At 35.2% G+C, this 12,702-nt stretch overlaps 1 protein-coding gene and 2 non-coding genes across 3 annotated transcripts in view; 2 read left to right on the top strand and 1 right to left on the bottom strand.

Annotated features, from left to right (window-relative positions):
- The window catches only part of LOC111505023 (uncharacterized), a 209,147-nt gene that overhangs the window by 16,309 nt on the left and 180,136 nt on the right, over positions 1–12,702 (top strand). Inside the window, exons 2-6 of the mRNA XM_074186446.1 lie at positions 1,776–1,834; positions 3,434–3,641; positions 5,781–5,998; positions 9,285–9,454; positions 9,820–9,831. Coding sequence (XP_074042547.1) covers positions 1,776–1,834; positions 3,434–3,641; positions 5,781–5,998; positions 9,285–9,454; positions 9,820–9,831 — 667 coding nt within the window. The remainder of the gene's footprint in view (positions 1–1,775; positions 1,835–3,433; positions 3,642–5,780; positions 5,999–9,284; positions 9,455–9,819; positions 9,832–12,702) is intronic.
- TRNAK-CUU (transfer RNA lysine (anticodon CUU)) lies at positions 5,345–5,417 on the bottom strand. The gene has a single exon. It is a non-coding gene; the product is annotated as a tRNA-Lys (tRNA).
- On the top strand, positions 6,528–6,600 carry TRNAR-ACG (transfer RNA arginine (anticodon ACG)). Its single transcript has one exon. It is a non-coding gene; the product is annotated as a tRNA-Arg (tRNA).

Raw genomic sequence — 12,702 nt, 5'->3', positions numbered from 1 at the left:
ATGGGTTTCCCAATGGCCATTTTCCACAAGTCTGGAAAATATGAACGTTCAAAACAACAATTGATGATATGCGTAATATATTTATCTATAAACGGGCTACAAAGTTTCAACATTCTGATTGAAATATTATCAACCCCTGAAGCTTGACTTTTAATATCATTCAGGATTTTATGAATAGCTTCTTCAGTAGCGAATCGAAACGAGAAGTTATCTTGCCTGATTAAATAATTATTGCTATAAAATTCAATATTTTCATCACAATTATTAGAAACGTTTTGTACGAATTGGGCAAAATAGTTGTTTATTTCATCGGGATTCGAAAGGTGATTGGGTAATGAATATTGTTTTTTTGAACGAACATTGAGGTTAGAAAGAGCATTCCAGGTTTTGCGTGGTATTTTTTCAGAACAGACAGACTTGAGATATGTCCTTTTTTCAGTTCTAACTATTGACAAGGTATAATTTCTCAAATCTTTATACCTCATACGATCATTAACAGATTTAGTTTTTTTGAATTTTTGAAAGGCTTTATCACGTTCTTTCATAAGAAGTCTGAGATTTTGAGTGAGCCAAGGAGCGGGTGGTTTGGTAATTCTAACTTTTTTATTTAAAAATGAATTGAAATTGTACAATTTATTATCAATATCATTTTCACTTATAATTTCGAACCACGGCAACTGGTATAAATCTGATAAAAAAGTTAAATTGTCGAAACAGCGGTATGTTACAAGTTTGGGTTCTATTTTGAATTTTTCTGTTAAATATTCAACGTAAACTAGCCTGTGATCTGAAATGCCTTGGGATGTTAAAGTACCAGATCTTACAACATGATTATTATTATTAACGAAAATCGGGTCAATGAGCGTGTTAGAAACGTTGGTGATTCTAGTAGGCTCATTAAGAATTTGTTCCAAATTATAACATTCAAAGCAGTTGAGTAGGGGATTGGGTAGTTTGAAAAGGTCAACGTTGAAGTCTCCCATGCATATCACATCATCAGAAACAGGACAAACAGCGGATAAAATATTATCAAGGTCACCAATCATTCTCAAAAAATTAGTATTTGGAGGCCTATAAAATACGCCTAAGGCCAGACTCCTACATCCAAGTTTCACTTCAATAAAGATGAATTCAAGAGATTCTTCAACCACAAAATCAAAAGTTATTTTGTTGTACTTCAAATCATTTTTAAGATAAATTCCGACACCCCCACCTCTCCCTTTTCTATCCTCATGTATGAACTTGTAACCATAAATTTGAATCATGTTAGAATCAAACTGATCGGTCAGCCACGTTTCAGAGACCATTACAATGTCAAATTTGTTCTCATGTATAAGTACAACGAGGTCATTAAAGCCTGTAAAAATTGACCTGAGATTCAGATGAGCAATTTTCATAACGGAAATGTTAAATTTCAAATACAGGAAAAGCAGATTGTTTACTCATTAATTATATCCATGATATAAGTGTTGAAAATAAAGAAATACGGCAAATATTTTTTTTAATATAACTGTTTGAGAGGAAAAACGGATGAAATAGATCGGTAATGTACAAAGATTCTTGAAATGTAAGCGATATTATAATTTATTATTAGTAACAGATCAAACAAAGAATCAATTATATATCAAAAGTAAATAACAGAAAGAGGAAGAATACCGAAATATATCGGTCAAGAAAACGAAATCAATTTTATTCATCTCTTTTCGAGTCTGTTAATAATTTCACCATACCATAATAATGCACCATTTTCATTCTTGTTCTTTTTATTTTTGCAGATGGTGGCTTTTATTTATGACTTTCATTTGCTCGGGAATGATTCAGAAAACCATGTCACGTAAGTATTTTTTGTACAGGATTTTATGAAATAACAGAAAATCTATGATGAACATACTGAAAATCACTCTATCCTTAGATGTTAAAATGAACACGCGTTTCCCTTCACACTAGCTAGAACTACTGAAAAACAGTTATTGGATTTCTACTTCTCCATCTTCATACAAAACATTGTGGGAATCTTCCAAAGAAAAGAAGAAAGCCCAAAACTTACTTCCTCAAGAATTAATCTCTCCTAATAATATACCCCCCAATTTATACTGAAAGTCATTCTGTAATAAAATATTTGTTTTTTTCTGGGGCACCTTTTATCTTCATAATAATGGATAATATTTCAAATAATTTTTGCATTCATCATCCTATGAGATGAATTCCACATATTTTTAAAATATCTTCAAATTCTATGAAGAATAAAAACTGACTTCCACTTTTTTTTTCAATTTTGCAAAAATGACCCTCTGCTTTTCCTATTCCACAAGTTTCTGCTGATATTTCTAGAATTTTTTACTTCGTAAGTCATTTATTTTTTTCCTTATGCTTAAAAATCATACATCATAGGAGTTGGTGAGCTCATTCGGAAATTAATCACCTCTCATTACATATTTTTCATTTCCCGTTTTCTCTTTTCTTTCCACTTTCTATGGAAATAACTGCCGCAAACTAAAAATGGTCACTCCTTATTTGTTACCTCTTTTGAACCATTAGATCAATTTCTTCTTTTTTTTAATGATTTATACTCGTTTTCTCATCACTTCTTTTCATTTGTCTCACTATTTTGCAGTCATTGTGAGAGTACATGACTTCCATCTTTACTTTTTTTATATTTCATAATTATACCTTATTCTATGTCGTCGTATCATTTTCTCTTATTTGGTCCTAATAATTTTTCATTCGTTTTTTGCTTCTTTCACTTATTTTTCAATGGTTCATAATGATTATCTGTATGTCCTTTTCCTTCACAATTTGATTATTTGATCTGTAATAATGATCAATCATACGAAGAAGTCATCTTATTGCTTCACTTTTTTGTTATTGTGCTAAAATTTCTCCTCTTTTTTCGCTAGTTGATTTATCTACTTTTTTCCTTCATATATGTTTTCTGTTCCTGCTACATTCATTATGTTCTGTTTAATCATTTCATAATTCAATTCTTATTTTTGTTTTCCTCTTTCGCTTAAATTCGCCACTTTTTTATTCTTCTTGTTGCACATTTGATTACAATGTAACAATTGTAACAGTTTCATCGATAAACAACGTTGAAAATACCAAATATTTTCTTGTGATAACGATGTATATGTTAGTACTGACAAATCAGAACGTAAAATGAAGACTTTCATACTCAGGAACAAAGTAGAGAAAGAAAGTCTTTGTTACTTTGATCAAACATATAGAGTTCATTTGAAACGTGAATATGAGAATGAAAAATTAGAAATGAAACTGTCTATGTTCATTACCACTTTTATTAGTTACGAGTAAAAGGGTTAAAGAACATATAAATTTCCATTTCTCATTTTTAATGATCATGTCCTACCATGTAGTAACGGCTAATTTATTGTATACTAATATTTTTTTTATTTTCAACCATACATTATATTTTCAGAAGTGAATGTTTTCGAAGAAGACATGAGTGGACCTTGTGTCGATTTCAGAATAGGAGACGATGACCTACAAGCATATGATTTTATCAGACAGTTTAGGTTGGATCTATTGGAAACACAATATCCAGGAGTGAGCAGAGTGAAAGGAACGAATAGATTGCAAACAGCGTACAGACTGGATAAAGATGCTGATTTGACATTACCCACCAGGTTTGGCCAACAATATACTTATCTTCATTTAAAATTTATGATTGAAAAAGTAATGTTGTCCAAGAAGTATAGTCTGGATTTAGTAGGTTTTGTCAAAGTTGAAGTTGTCAACTGTTGAAGTTTGGTGCAATAGATAGATAGATTTATGTAATAATGAAAGAAAGGAATCGATTTCAGTTAAATGATTCAAATAATTATGTTATCCAAACAATGGTCTATTTGTGAGATGAAAGCCTTCTGAAGAAACAAACTCTTTCATTTCAATGTTTCTTAGTTAAAATTGTAGTGTTATTGAAACTCATACAGTGTTCTGTATCACTAAAGTGCTAACCAAGAATCCAATATATAACTTTACTGACACAGCACACTTGTCTCGTCATTCCATTTGGATTCCAGGACATCCGCTGAGGTTGATCATCTTCACCGGCAGCAGGAGGTTGCATATCTTGATGAAGATCTAGAGATGATTTTGAATTGGGATATAATAATATTGGTATATAATTGGGAAACCAGATATAATAATATCAGGACAGACAATTCCGCTTTCTACTTCGATAAGTTTGTTGGGGGGTCAAAATGAACACCAATATGTCTTGGCACAATCATGTGACTGGAATTGCAGAGTCTGCTTCTCAAAAGCTTGGAACACTGTTCCGAACCAGAAAGCTATACACACCTCAGCAACTTTTGGTGCTTTATAAAGCCCAGATCAGATCTTCACTGGAGTATTGTTCTCATGTATAGAACTCCGCTCCTAAGCATACCCTGAAGCTATTGGATTCTATTCAGAAAGAGACATCCGCCTGATTGAAGACACGAACATCACTAGCAACTTTGATTGTCTGGAACACCCAAGAAAGGTTGGAGATTTGTCTCTCTTTTATAGATACTTTCACAGGAGGTGTGCAAGTGACTTGGCACATGTGACTCCACCAAGAGCGGTACACATCATAAATACGCGACGGACTGTGGCTGCTCAATAATTTGAGGTACAACTCAGTACACTTCAAACTTTTCTGTTTGAGAACTTTTTCATTTGTAGAACTGCGTTTATATGTGAATAAAACTTCCTGAGAACGTTTTTCCAAATAAATCTAATATCCAGCGATTGAATGCAACCTGAATCACTACTTCCGCACCGCTCTTAAGTGCTCGTGCAGTTTCATCTTCACTTTAAAAAAATTTAATATATAGTAAGAATAGTTTTATTAAGCAATTTTGAAACTCACAATCAGTTTCGGTGATAGATCTGCAATTGAGGTAAGTATACAAAACAAGACAAATTTGCAACTGTGTCAACAGCATTACTACTATTGAGGTTATTATTATTGATTGATACATTATTCATTTGTGTTTAAATCAAGAAAGGCACACTAAACAGTTTTTTCAATTATAATTATATAAAAAATTTTGGCTTCGTTTCCAAATTTCAAAATGATTTATTTCCTGTATGTGACCTTCTGGTATTATTTGACCATCCCAAAATGTTTCATGTATGGGCTTGTAGTTTAGCCCAAGATTCTGTTAGTTAACTAAGATTATAAACATCGAAGTATCATCAATACGCATGTTCATTATTCTCTACTATTTCATTTTCCTCATAAGGAATTTAGTAAAGTAAATAAAAACGGGCAATCATAAAAAGTGAACGATAAAAAGGTGTTTCCTGATAAATTTGACAGTTATTCAAAAGAAAAAAAAAGCGCCCAACGTGGGGCTCGAACCCACGACCCTGAGATTAAGAGTCTCATGCTCTACCGACTGAGCTAGCCGGGCTTATGTACTACTGGATTTTACATTATATATAAACTGAGAATGGTTTATCTAATAAAAATGAAATATCATTATTAGCAAAAAAGAAAATTTACAATTTTTGTATAGTGTGAGGAACACGAATTGAGATTAATTTCACACATAAAACGTATTACGAAAATATCATGAATATATTCAGAAAAATCTAGTTACTGGCTAAAAATAATATTTTTGTTGATTTTCCAACACTGTCAATCTAGTTTGCTACAGATTATTCTCTAGATTAAAAAGTCTAATGACTCTTATCGATGCTTATTTTTCCCTAAATGGATACTCATCCCAGTAAAAACTAATGTGTTGCTAACAATTTTTTATTTCCTATTTCAGAGACATATTCCCACTAGGATTGCCAGATCAATTCTCATTTATTTCGACATTCAGAACGAGAAGGCTGCCAAAGACTACTTGGCACATCATACGAGTCACGGATTTGGAATTGAAACCTCAATTTTCGATTTCGCTGAATCCCAGAAATGGAACGATCGATTTCTCAATCACAAATTACGAAGGAAGGCTACAAACGATTCAGTTCGATAATCCTCAGGAAAGTAGTAGATATTTGAAGTACCTACTTAGGTACCTACCTCTACCATTGACTAAACATTAACTCTGATGATGTAATTTAAAGTCTTATCTTTAAAGTCTTATCTTAATTCTTATAAATAGGTACCTACCTACCTGAACCTTATATAATGTGATATCGAGTCAAGAGACGGAGATAGAGCAATTTTTAGTTTTAAGCAAACAAGAAATTCAAATATTACCGCCGTAATATATACCTATATATGTAAATATAAGATGGGTGTGCAACATACCTAGGTATTGTATATACCTATACTCAAATCAGATAAATAGGTAGGTACCTTTCGGTAGGTAAATGTATTGTTATAATAATAATACACAAATAGCCTTTAGAGGGAGGAGCATTAATTCCCTTTATTGATCGGGAGAGCACTAATTATAGTTGATTTTTCTTATGTTCAATTATTTTACATTGTTATTTGAATTCATCATGAATTATTGCGAATTGGAAAAATGGTGTTTTCAAAGCATTAAGTCCATAAGTTATAACAAGGTCCTGTGGCGCAACGGATAACGCGTCTGACTACGGATCAGAAGATTCCAGGTTCGAATCCTGGCAGGATCGCTATTTTTTTTAACCTTCACCTATTTTGGGAGAAAAAATATATATTTAAAGTATTGATTAGATTCCAGATTTCTCTATACGATTTCGATTTTAATGACATTTTTTGAATGTTTCTTTTCAAATATTACTTTAAACCAGAAACATTTCAATGTTCTTAAATGAATATCTACATTTTTTGCAAAACAAAAAAATATGAAACAAAGATTTCTTGAAGTCAATTTCTTTCTTCTTTCTTTTGAAAATTTCCCACATGTTTTGTTTGAAGATGAAGAAGTGAAGAGGCAAAATCTTTTCTACCTCGAAGAAACTCTCTCCCTTCAATACCTATTTCGCTTTTTATTCAAAACAAATCTTGTGTGAGAACTTTGGAAAAAATATTTCAACCTACTGACAGGCTTGAAAGCTTCATTCATTCAATTCATGAATTATAAACACTTTTCAATACTATTTATAACATTTAACTTTCTGAATATCTAAATACTAACCCAAATTATCCAGGTGAAGGAAATTTTAAGAGCAGATAATTGTTAGTTCGCAGATGGATCAAAAACACCTTCGGGCTCTGGTGCACGTGTTCTCAGTTGCAGACCCAGGACAGATATATCAACCTGCCTAGGGACCTATGCGACTATATTTCAAGCTGTTCAATTGTGTGCGGAGAGATTGGTAGAATTCAACCTCACACACAAGTCAATGCAAATTTTCTCGAGCAACGTCTAAGTTACTAGCATATTGTCAAAAAGGACTCTCCCCAATAGAAAGACTTAACAAATTGTCTCTGGTCTGGATTCCTGGCCACAAAGGTCTGGAAGGCAATGAGGCTGCTGATTCCCTTGCAAAGGAGAGTGCTGCAAGTAGCTTCATCGGACCAGAATCTGTCATTGGCATTGCTTTAGGTTTTGCGAAACAAATATTGAACACCTGGATGACGATTTATAGATTTCTGGCAGCATCTTCGAGGATTGGCTTACTCCAAGGTGTTCATTCAACCTTCGAAGCTTGAAACCCAACAGTTGTTGGACTACGTTAGGAATGAGCTATAATGTCTCACAGACCTTCTTACAGGTCACTGCCATCTGAATCATCTTACGCAGAGCCTCGGATTCTCGGAAGACAGTATGTGTCATCTCTGGAAAATCTTGAAACAGCAGCAGCAGCAGGTTTTCAGAGTTTGGTAGAACCACACTACCATAGGTGTGAGCCACAATAAACCCTTGCGGGTTGCGGTGAATAATCGAATAAGCCTGCTTACTATCGACTTAACTTAACCTAACCTAACCTAACTGCCACAAATTTCAAAATGACTCAAAATTTTTGTTATCCGTTACGGAATTTCAATACTGTCAAGTTTACAGAATGACCCCTTTTGAATACAATAAAATGAAATAATTCAAAATTCGTTCAACTTCGAGTTGTTCATTATATACTTACTTACAGTTCACCATCCGACTCTCAATAATTATCATATTATAATATTGAAATTGTGTTAATAATAGGGGAGCCCACGATGCAAAATGGGGATTTACGCGAGCGTCATAAAGACATATTAGTTGCAAAGCTCAGATGATAAGAAGAAAAAATGTTATATAATAAATATATACCTTTTCAACGGTGGGGGAAGCGGCTATAGATTTTTAAATATGTAAAAAAATACTGTTGTATGGACATACTCGAGCGCGTCAGATATTGATAGCATCAATGTTCTACGTATTTTTAATGATGATCGAATGGTAATATGATCGTTTGCATGATGCGGGTGGTTGTACGTAAGGGTTAAAAGTGAAAAGAAAAAAAATATTCGAGCGCGTCAGATTTTCTGAGGGGGTGTTGAGTGCAACAAAAAAAGCTCTCATTCAATAATCTGATGATTTCGGTCTGACGCAAACTCGCGGCCATTATTATAATGTGCGAACAAAATTCGCCATTTTGAAATACTCAAGCGCGTCAGATTGAGATATATATCGTTCATCTTTATGTTCTAGACGTGCTGTTTCATAATCTGACGATTATTCAGAGGGATTCGCCTAATCTGACAAAAAACAAATTTTTATTTTTTATAAATCACTGAATTTAATTGAAAAGCTCAGGAAATAGCATGCAAATAAAGAAGTGTTTGTTTTTTAAGTAGGATACTTGTATTTATAAGAAAATAATTTTCAAAAAATGCTCAATTTTTTTTTTATAATCAATTGATTAATTAATCAGGTACCACACAGCTGCACACATTGAACTTCATCGATGAATCTTTGTTATTTCGGCTTGCGGAAATCGAAATTATTTCCTTCAAAATAAAAAAAAATTAGCTATGCTCGAGAATTTCGAAATGACGTCATTTTTTTACAACTTTGCTGCCATCCCCTTTCTTTACGTCACTCTCAAATTGTCAGATTACTGAAATATTCACTTTTTAGCATGTAATTAACTCACCCTACCTTAATCTAACGCGCTCGAGAGTTTCTGACGATCAATTTTTTTTTACTAGTCTGATCCTTTATCATATTTGGTGGAGGTACTTACCCGCGTACAAATGGTATCCCCCTGTATATCAATCTGCCGCGCTTTAGTAAATCCCGCTTGGGCTCCCCTATTACAAGGAGATTTCATATCATTACAAACTCAATTTTCTACAGCCTTGAATAATTGAATCAATCCAGGGAAAATAATGTGTCCTGATTATTTACAGGTGTTCGACAAAAACTGGCACAAAATTCACTTTGGTGTGTCACGAGAAAGAGTGATGCTTTATGTGGATTGCAAAAAATCTTCTGAAGAACTTTTAGAACCAAGGGGCCCTATTGACATCAACGGCAAAATTTCCGTTTCAAAATTAGGCAGTTCTACACAAACTGTACCGGTAAGTTTATTATTTTCATGCTTGAATTCACACTTGTATATAAAATACTGATCTGCACTTTTTGTTAAGGTGAAGGGGGGTAACAGTGACCCAGAATTCGTTTATAACATTAATAAGAAATCAAGTTTCCATCCGAAAACAACCCAGACTTCGAATATGAGATAATTCCTTTTTTTCTTCCAAACGATTAGTATAAACTCTTATCAATTTTGTCATATTGGGATTCTACACCTGTAAAATCCTGCCTTACTCATATGAAGTTGTGTTGTTTATAACATAAATATTATGTATTATATTTTGTGAAACTCACTATCACTGTAATTTTTGTATAGCACCATTTTCTAATACTTTACCTTTTTTATTAGCTAACTGTTCCGGTGAGTACATATTCTTTAAGTAGTAGATATCTAACATAGTTTTACTAATAGAAAATAGATAGTTGGTTTTGACTAATGAAATGGAAATATGCGAAGCTATTCTCGACAATGAGGAAATCAAAACATTGAATAATCATTGTGACGATTTTCAGTTGGATCAGTTTCGCACTAGATGTGATAAATTGTTTGCCTTCTCGAATTTCATACCTATCAAACAAGCTTTCATAGCGATTTGAACTTCAAAAATCCTAGTTTTATCTTCGATTATAGAAAACTAGCGACCTTCCTTCCCCCTGGCTCCGCACGGGTGCTGATACTAAATCTACATATCAATGCGTGCCATCGCTTGTAATCATAAAAAGTGCTATTGGGAGAAGCTCCCCCATGCCCTCTTCCGAGTTGAGTGCCCTGAGATGGAATCTTTCCTACACGGTTACTGTGTGCAGAACATCCCATCTCGTCCAACCACCCCCGCTTCGCCGGAGCAGTCCTCAACTTACTGATGGGCACTTCAGCAAGATTGACATCTGACCTACTGCAGTCGAAAGCCAGCCTTTAGGTACTTTTACTTTCTAATCTAGTATTTTATTGGATCGTGACTTTACTTGAATGTGATTATTGCATGGATCTCCCAAAAACTAACCGAGAAGAATGTCTTTAGATCGCGAACAAGTGGGCTTGAAGTCTGGTAAAAGTTTTTATACTTACCGGAGCGCCTGATAGAGACACTCGAGGTTGGTCTCTGATTCTGTTTGGTTGACCTCTTGTGTTTCTCTCTCTCTCTCGGAATCTGGGGTCATCTATATTTAATGCTTAGCGTCTACGTATTGCATGTCCAACCGCGATCTCTTTTTAAACAATAGTCTCCGGGTAGTTTTTGAGAACCCCATGCGAAAATTCAGTCAGGAAGATAAAACAAAACATTACATTAGAAAGTAAAATTACCTAAAGGCTGACTTTCGACTGAAGGAGGTCAGATGTGAATCTTGCCTGAAGTGCCAGTCAGCAAGGATTGAGGACAGCTCACGTAAGATCGGGGGTGGAAGGAATAGCATATTAAGTTTTCCTCACAAAATTCATTTTGTGGGGCGATATTCTTATCCCAGGGCACTCAATCCGGTAGAGGGCATACTCAGATCCCGGAAAATATATCTGTTCGGCATGTATCTTAGAGCGTTTACGGCTGCTCGCACGCACCGTTCATAATCGTCTGAATATTTCGTCTATATGTCGCTGCGCATTGGCCCCATGCAGTGCAGGCATACAGGATTATTGGTAGTAATACGGTCTTTATTATCAGCAACTTCACTTGGAGTCCCATGTTGCTTTCGCGACCTTTAATTGAATATAGGTGGCCTGGTGGCTCTCCCTAGCCCTATTCTCTGCCGTCTTCTGTCGAGGGTGACTCCCAAGTATTTCGTTTCGTTGGTCCATGAATTCTCTTATCCATTGAAGGTGACGTTTGCTTCTGGGTGTACCATCCTCTGGGTGAACAGTATCGCCTGACTCTTGTCAGGGTTCATACTGATTTTCCAAAGGTTGGCCCATTCCTCTAGTCTATTCGCCTGCTGTTGTAAGCATCTGGTGACATGCGCTTGGCTTGTTGATGTCGCCGGTAGAGCTGTGTTGTCCGCGTAGAGTGCCAACTTGTTAAAGTTGTTTTCTGGCTTGGGCACGTCTGCTGTGTATACCAAGAAGAGGTGTGGCGAAAGCACTGCACCTTCGACGCGCTATTTGTAGGAACGCGCCGCCGGCTTCCCAGCCGGCACCGCCACAAACGCATTTTGAGCCTATAATATCTTCGAGAAAATTCATTCAAATTACATGCTGTAAAGAGTATATTTCTTGAGGATAAAATTTGGTTATTGTGGGTTATCCCCAAGAGGAAAATACACACCATCGCAGACTTTTTGTAAACCTTTTCAAGGTATACAATACTGCAGTACATTTTTTGATATATCTCGTATGGTTCAGCCAGCGTTTACAATCACATTAGAAAACTCTAAGATTATCAGTGTTCCTCTATACATGTTATACACATATTTCGCGAAACAGTGGTCTCATCCTACCAGGAGAACTGTCCACTGAGGTTTTGAAGAGGTAATCATAACTCTTTTTGATGGAACAAAAGCCTGGAAAAGCAAAGAAAAGAAGTTCCACGATTATTCAATCGAGCTAAGGAGTCAGGTAACTGGGAGCTTTATGAAACTACTCTAACGATATACAACAAGGAAATTAGGAAGGCAAAACGGGAGTCTTGAAGGAAAATCTGTGAGAATATTTCTGATTTACCTAGTAGCACAAGAATTCACCAGATTCTTTCTAGAGATCCGACTGCTGGAATTGGGTCGCTTAAAAGACCCGATGGAACATTCACGACCTCTAGTAAAGAAACGTTAGAGCTTTTGATAGAAAACCACTTTCCTGGAAATCTGACTCTTAATAACAACAGACCTCCCATCTTCGAGGGCTCTAAACGCTCAAAAAAGAACGATTGGAAGGTCGTCAAGAAGGGTTATCACAGCACCGGCAGTTGAATGGAGGATGGTATATTTCCAGCTTTTCTTCAAAATAGACTGGAAATAATTCTAGCTATTCTCATAAAATTGTATAGAGCTAGTCTGTACCACCCAGTTGGTTGGCAGCAAGGGTGGTATATATACCTGAAGTGGGTCGGAGAGATCAACATCCTAAATCGATACGACCAATCAGCCTTACATCCTTTGTGTTGAAAGGACTTGGGAAGATACTGAACGGACATATCAGGAGGATGGTATTATATGCATCCCCCCTGAATAACCACCAGTATGCTTATCAAACCGGAAAATCGACAGATTTAGCATTTAACAACCTTGTAAAGAAAATCTCCCA

The sequence above is a fragment of the Leptinotarsa decemlineata genome, unplaced genomic scaffold (assembly GCF_025532065.1).
Source record: "Leptinotarsa decemlineata unplaced genomic scaffold, Ldec_3_MD MMD2_tig00078422_RagTag_RagTag, whole genome shotgun sequence".
Classification (NCBI taxonomy): domain Eukaryota; kingdom Metazoa; phylum Arthropoda; class Insecta; order Coleoptera; family Chrysomelidae; genus Leptinotarsa; species Leptinotarsa decemlineata.
Note: the sequence above shows the minus strand (reverse complement) of the source record. Positions and strands in the feature narration are given on the sequence as shown.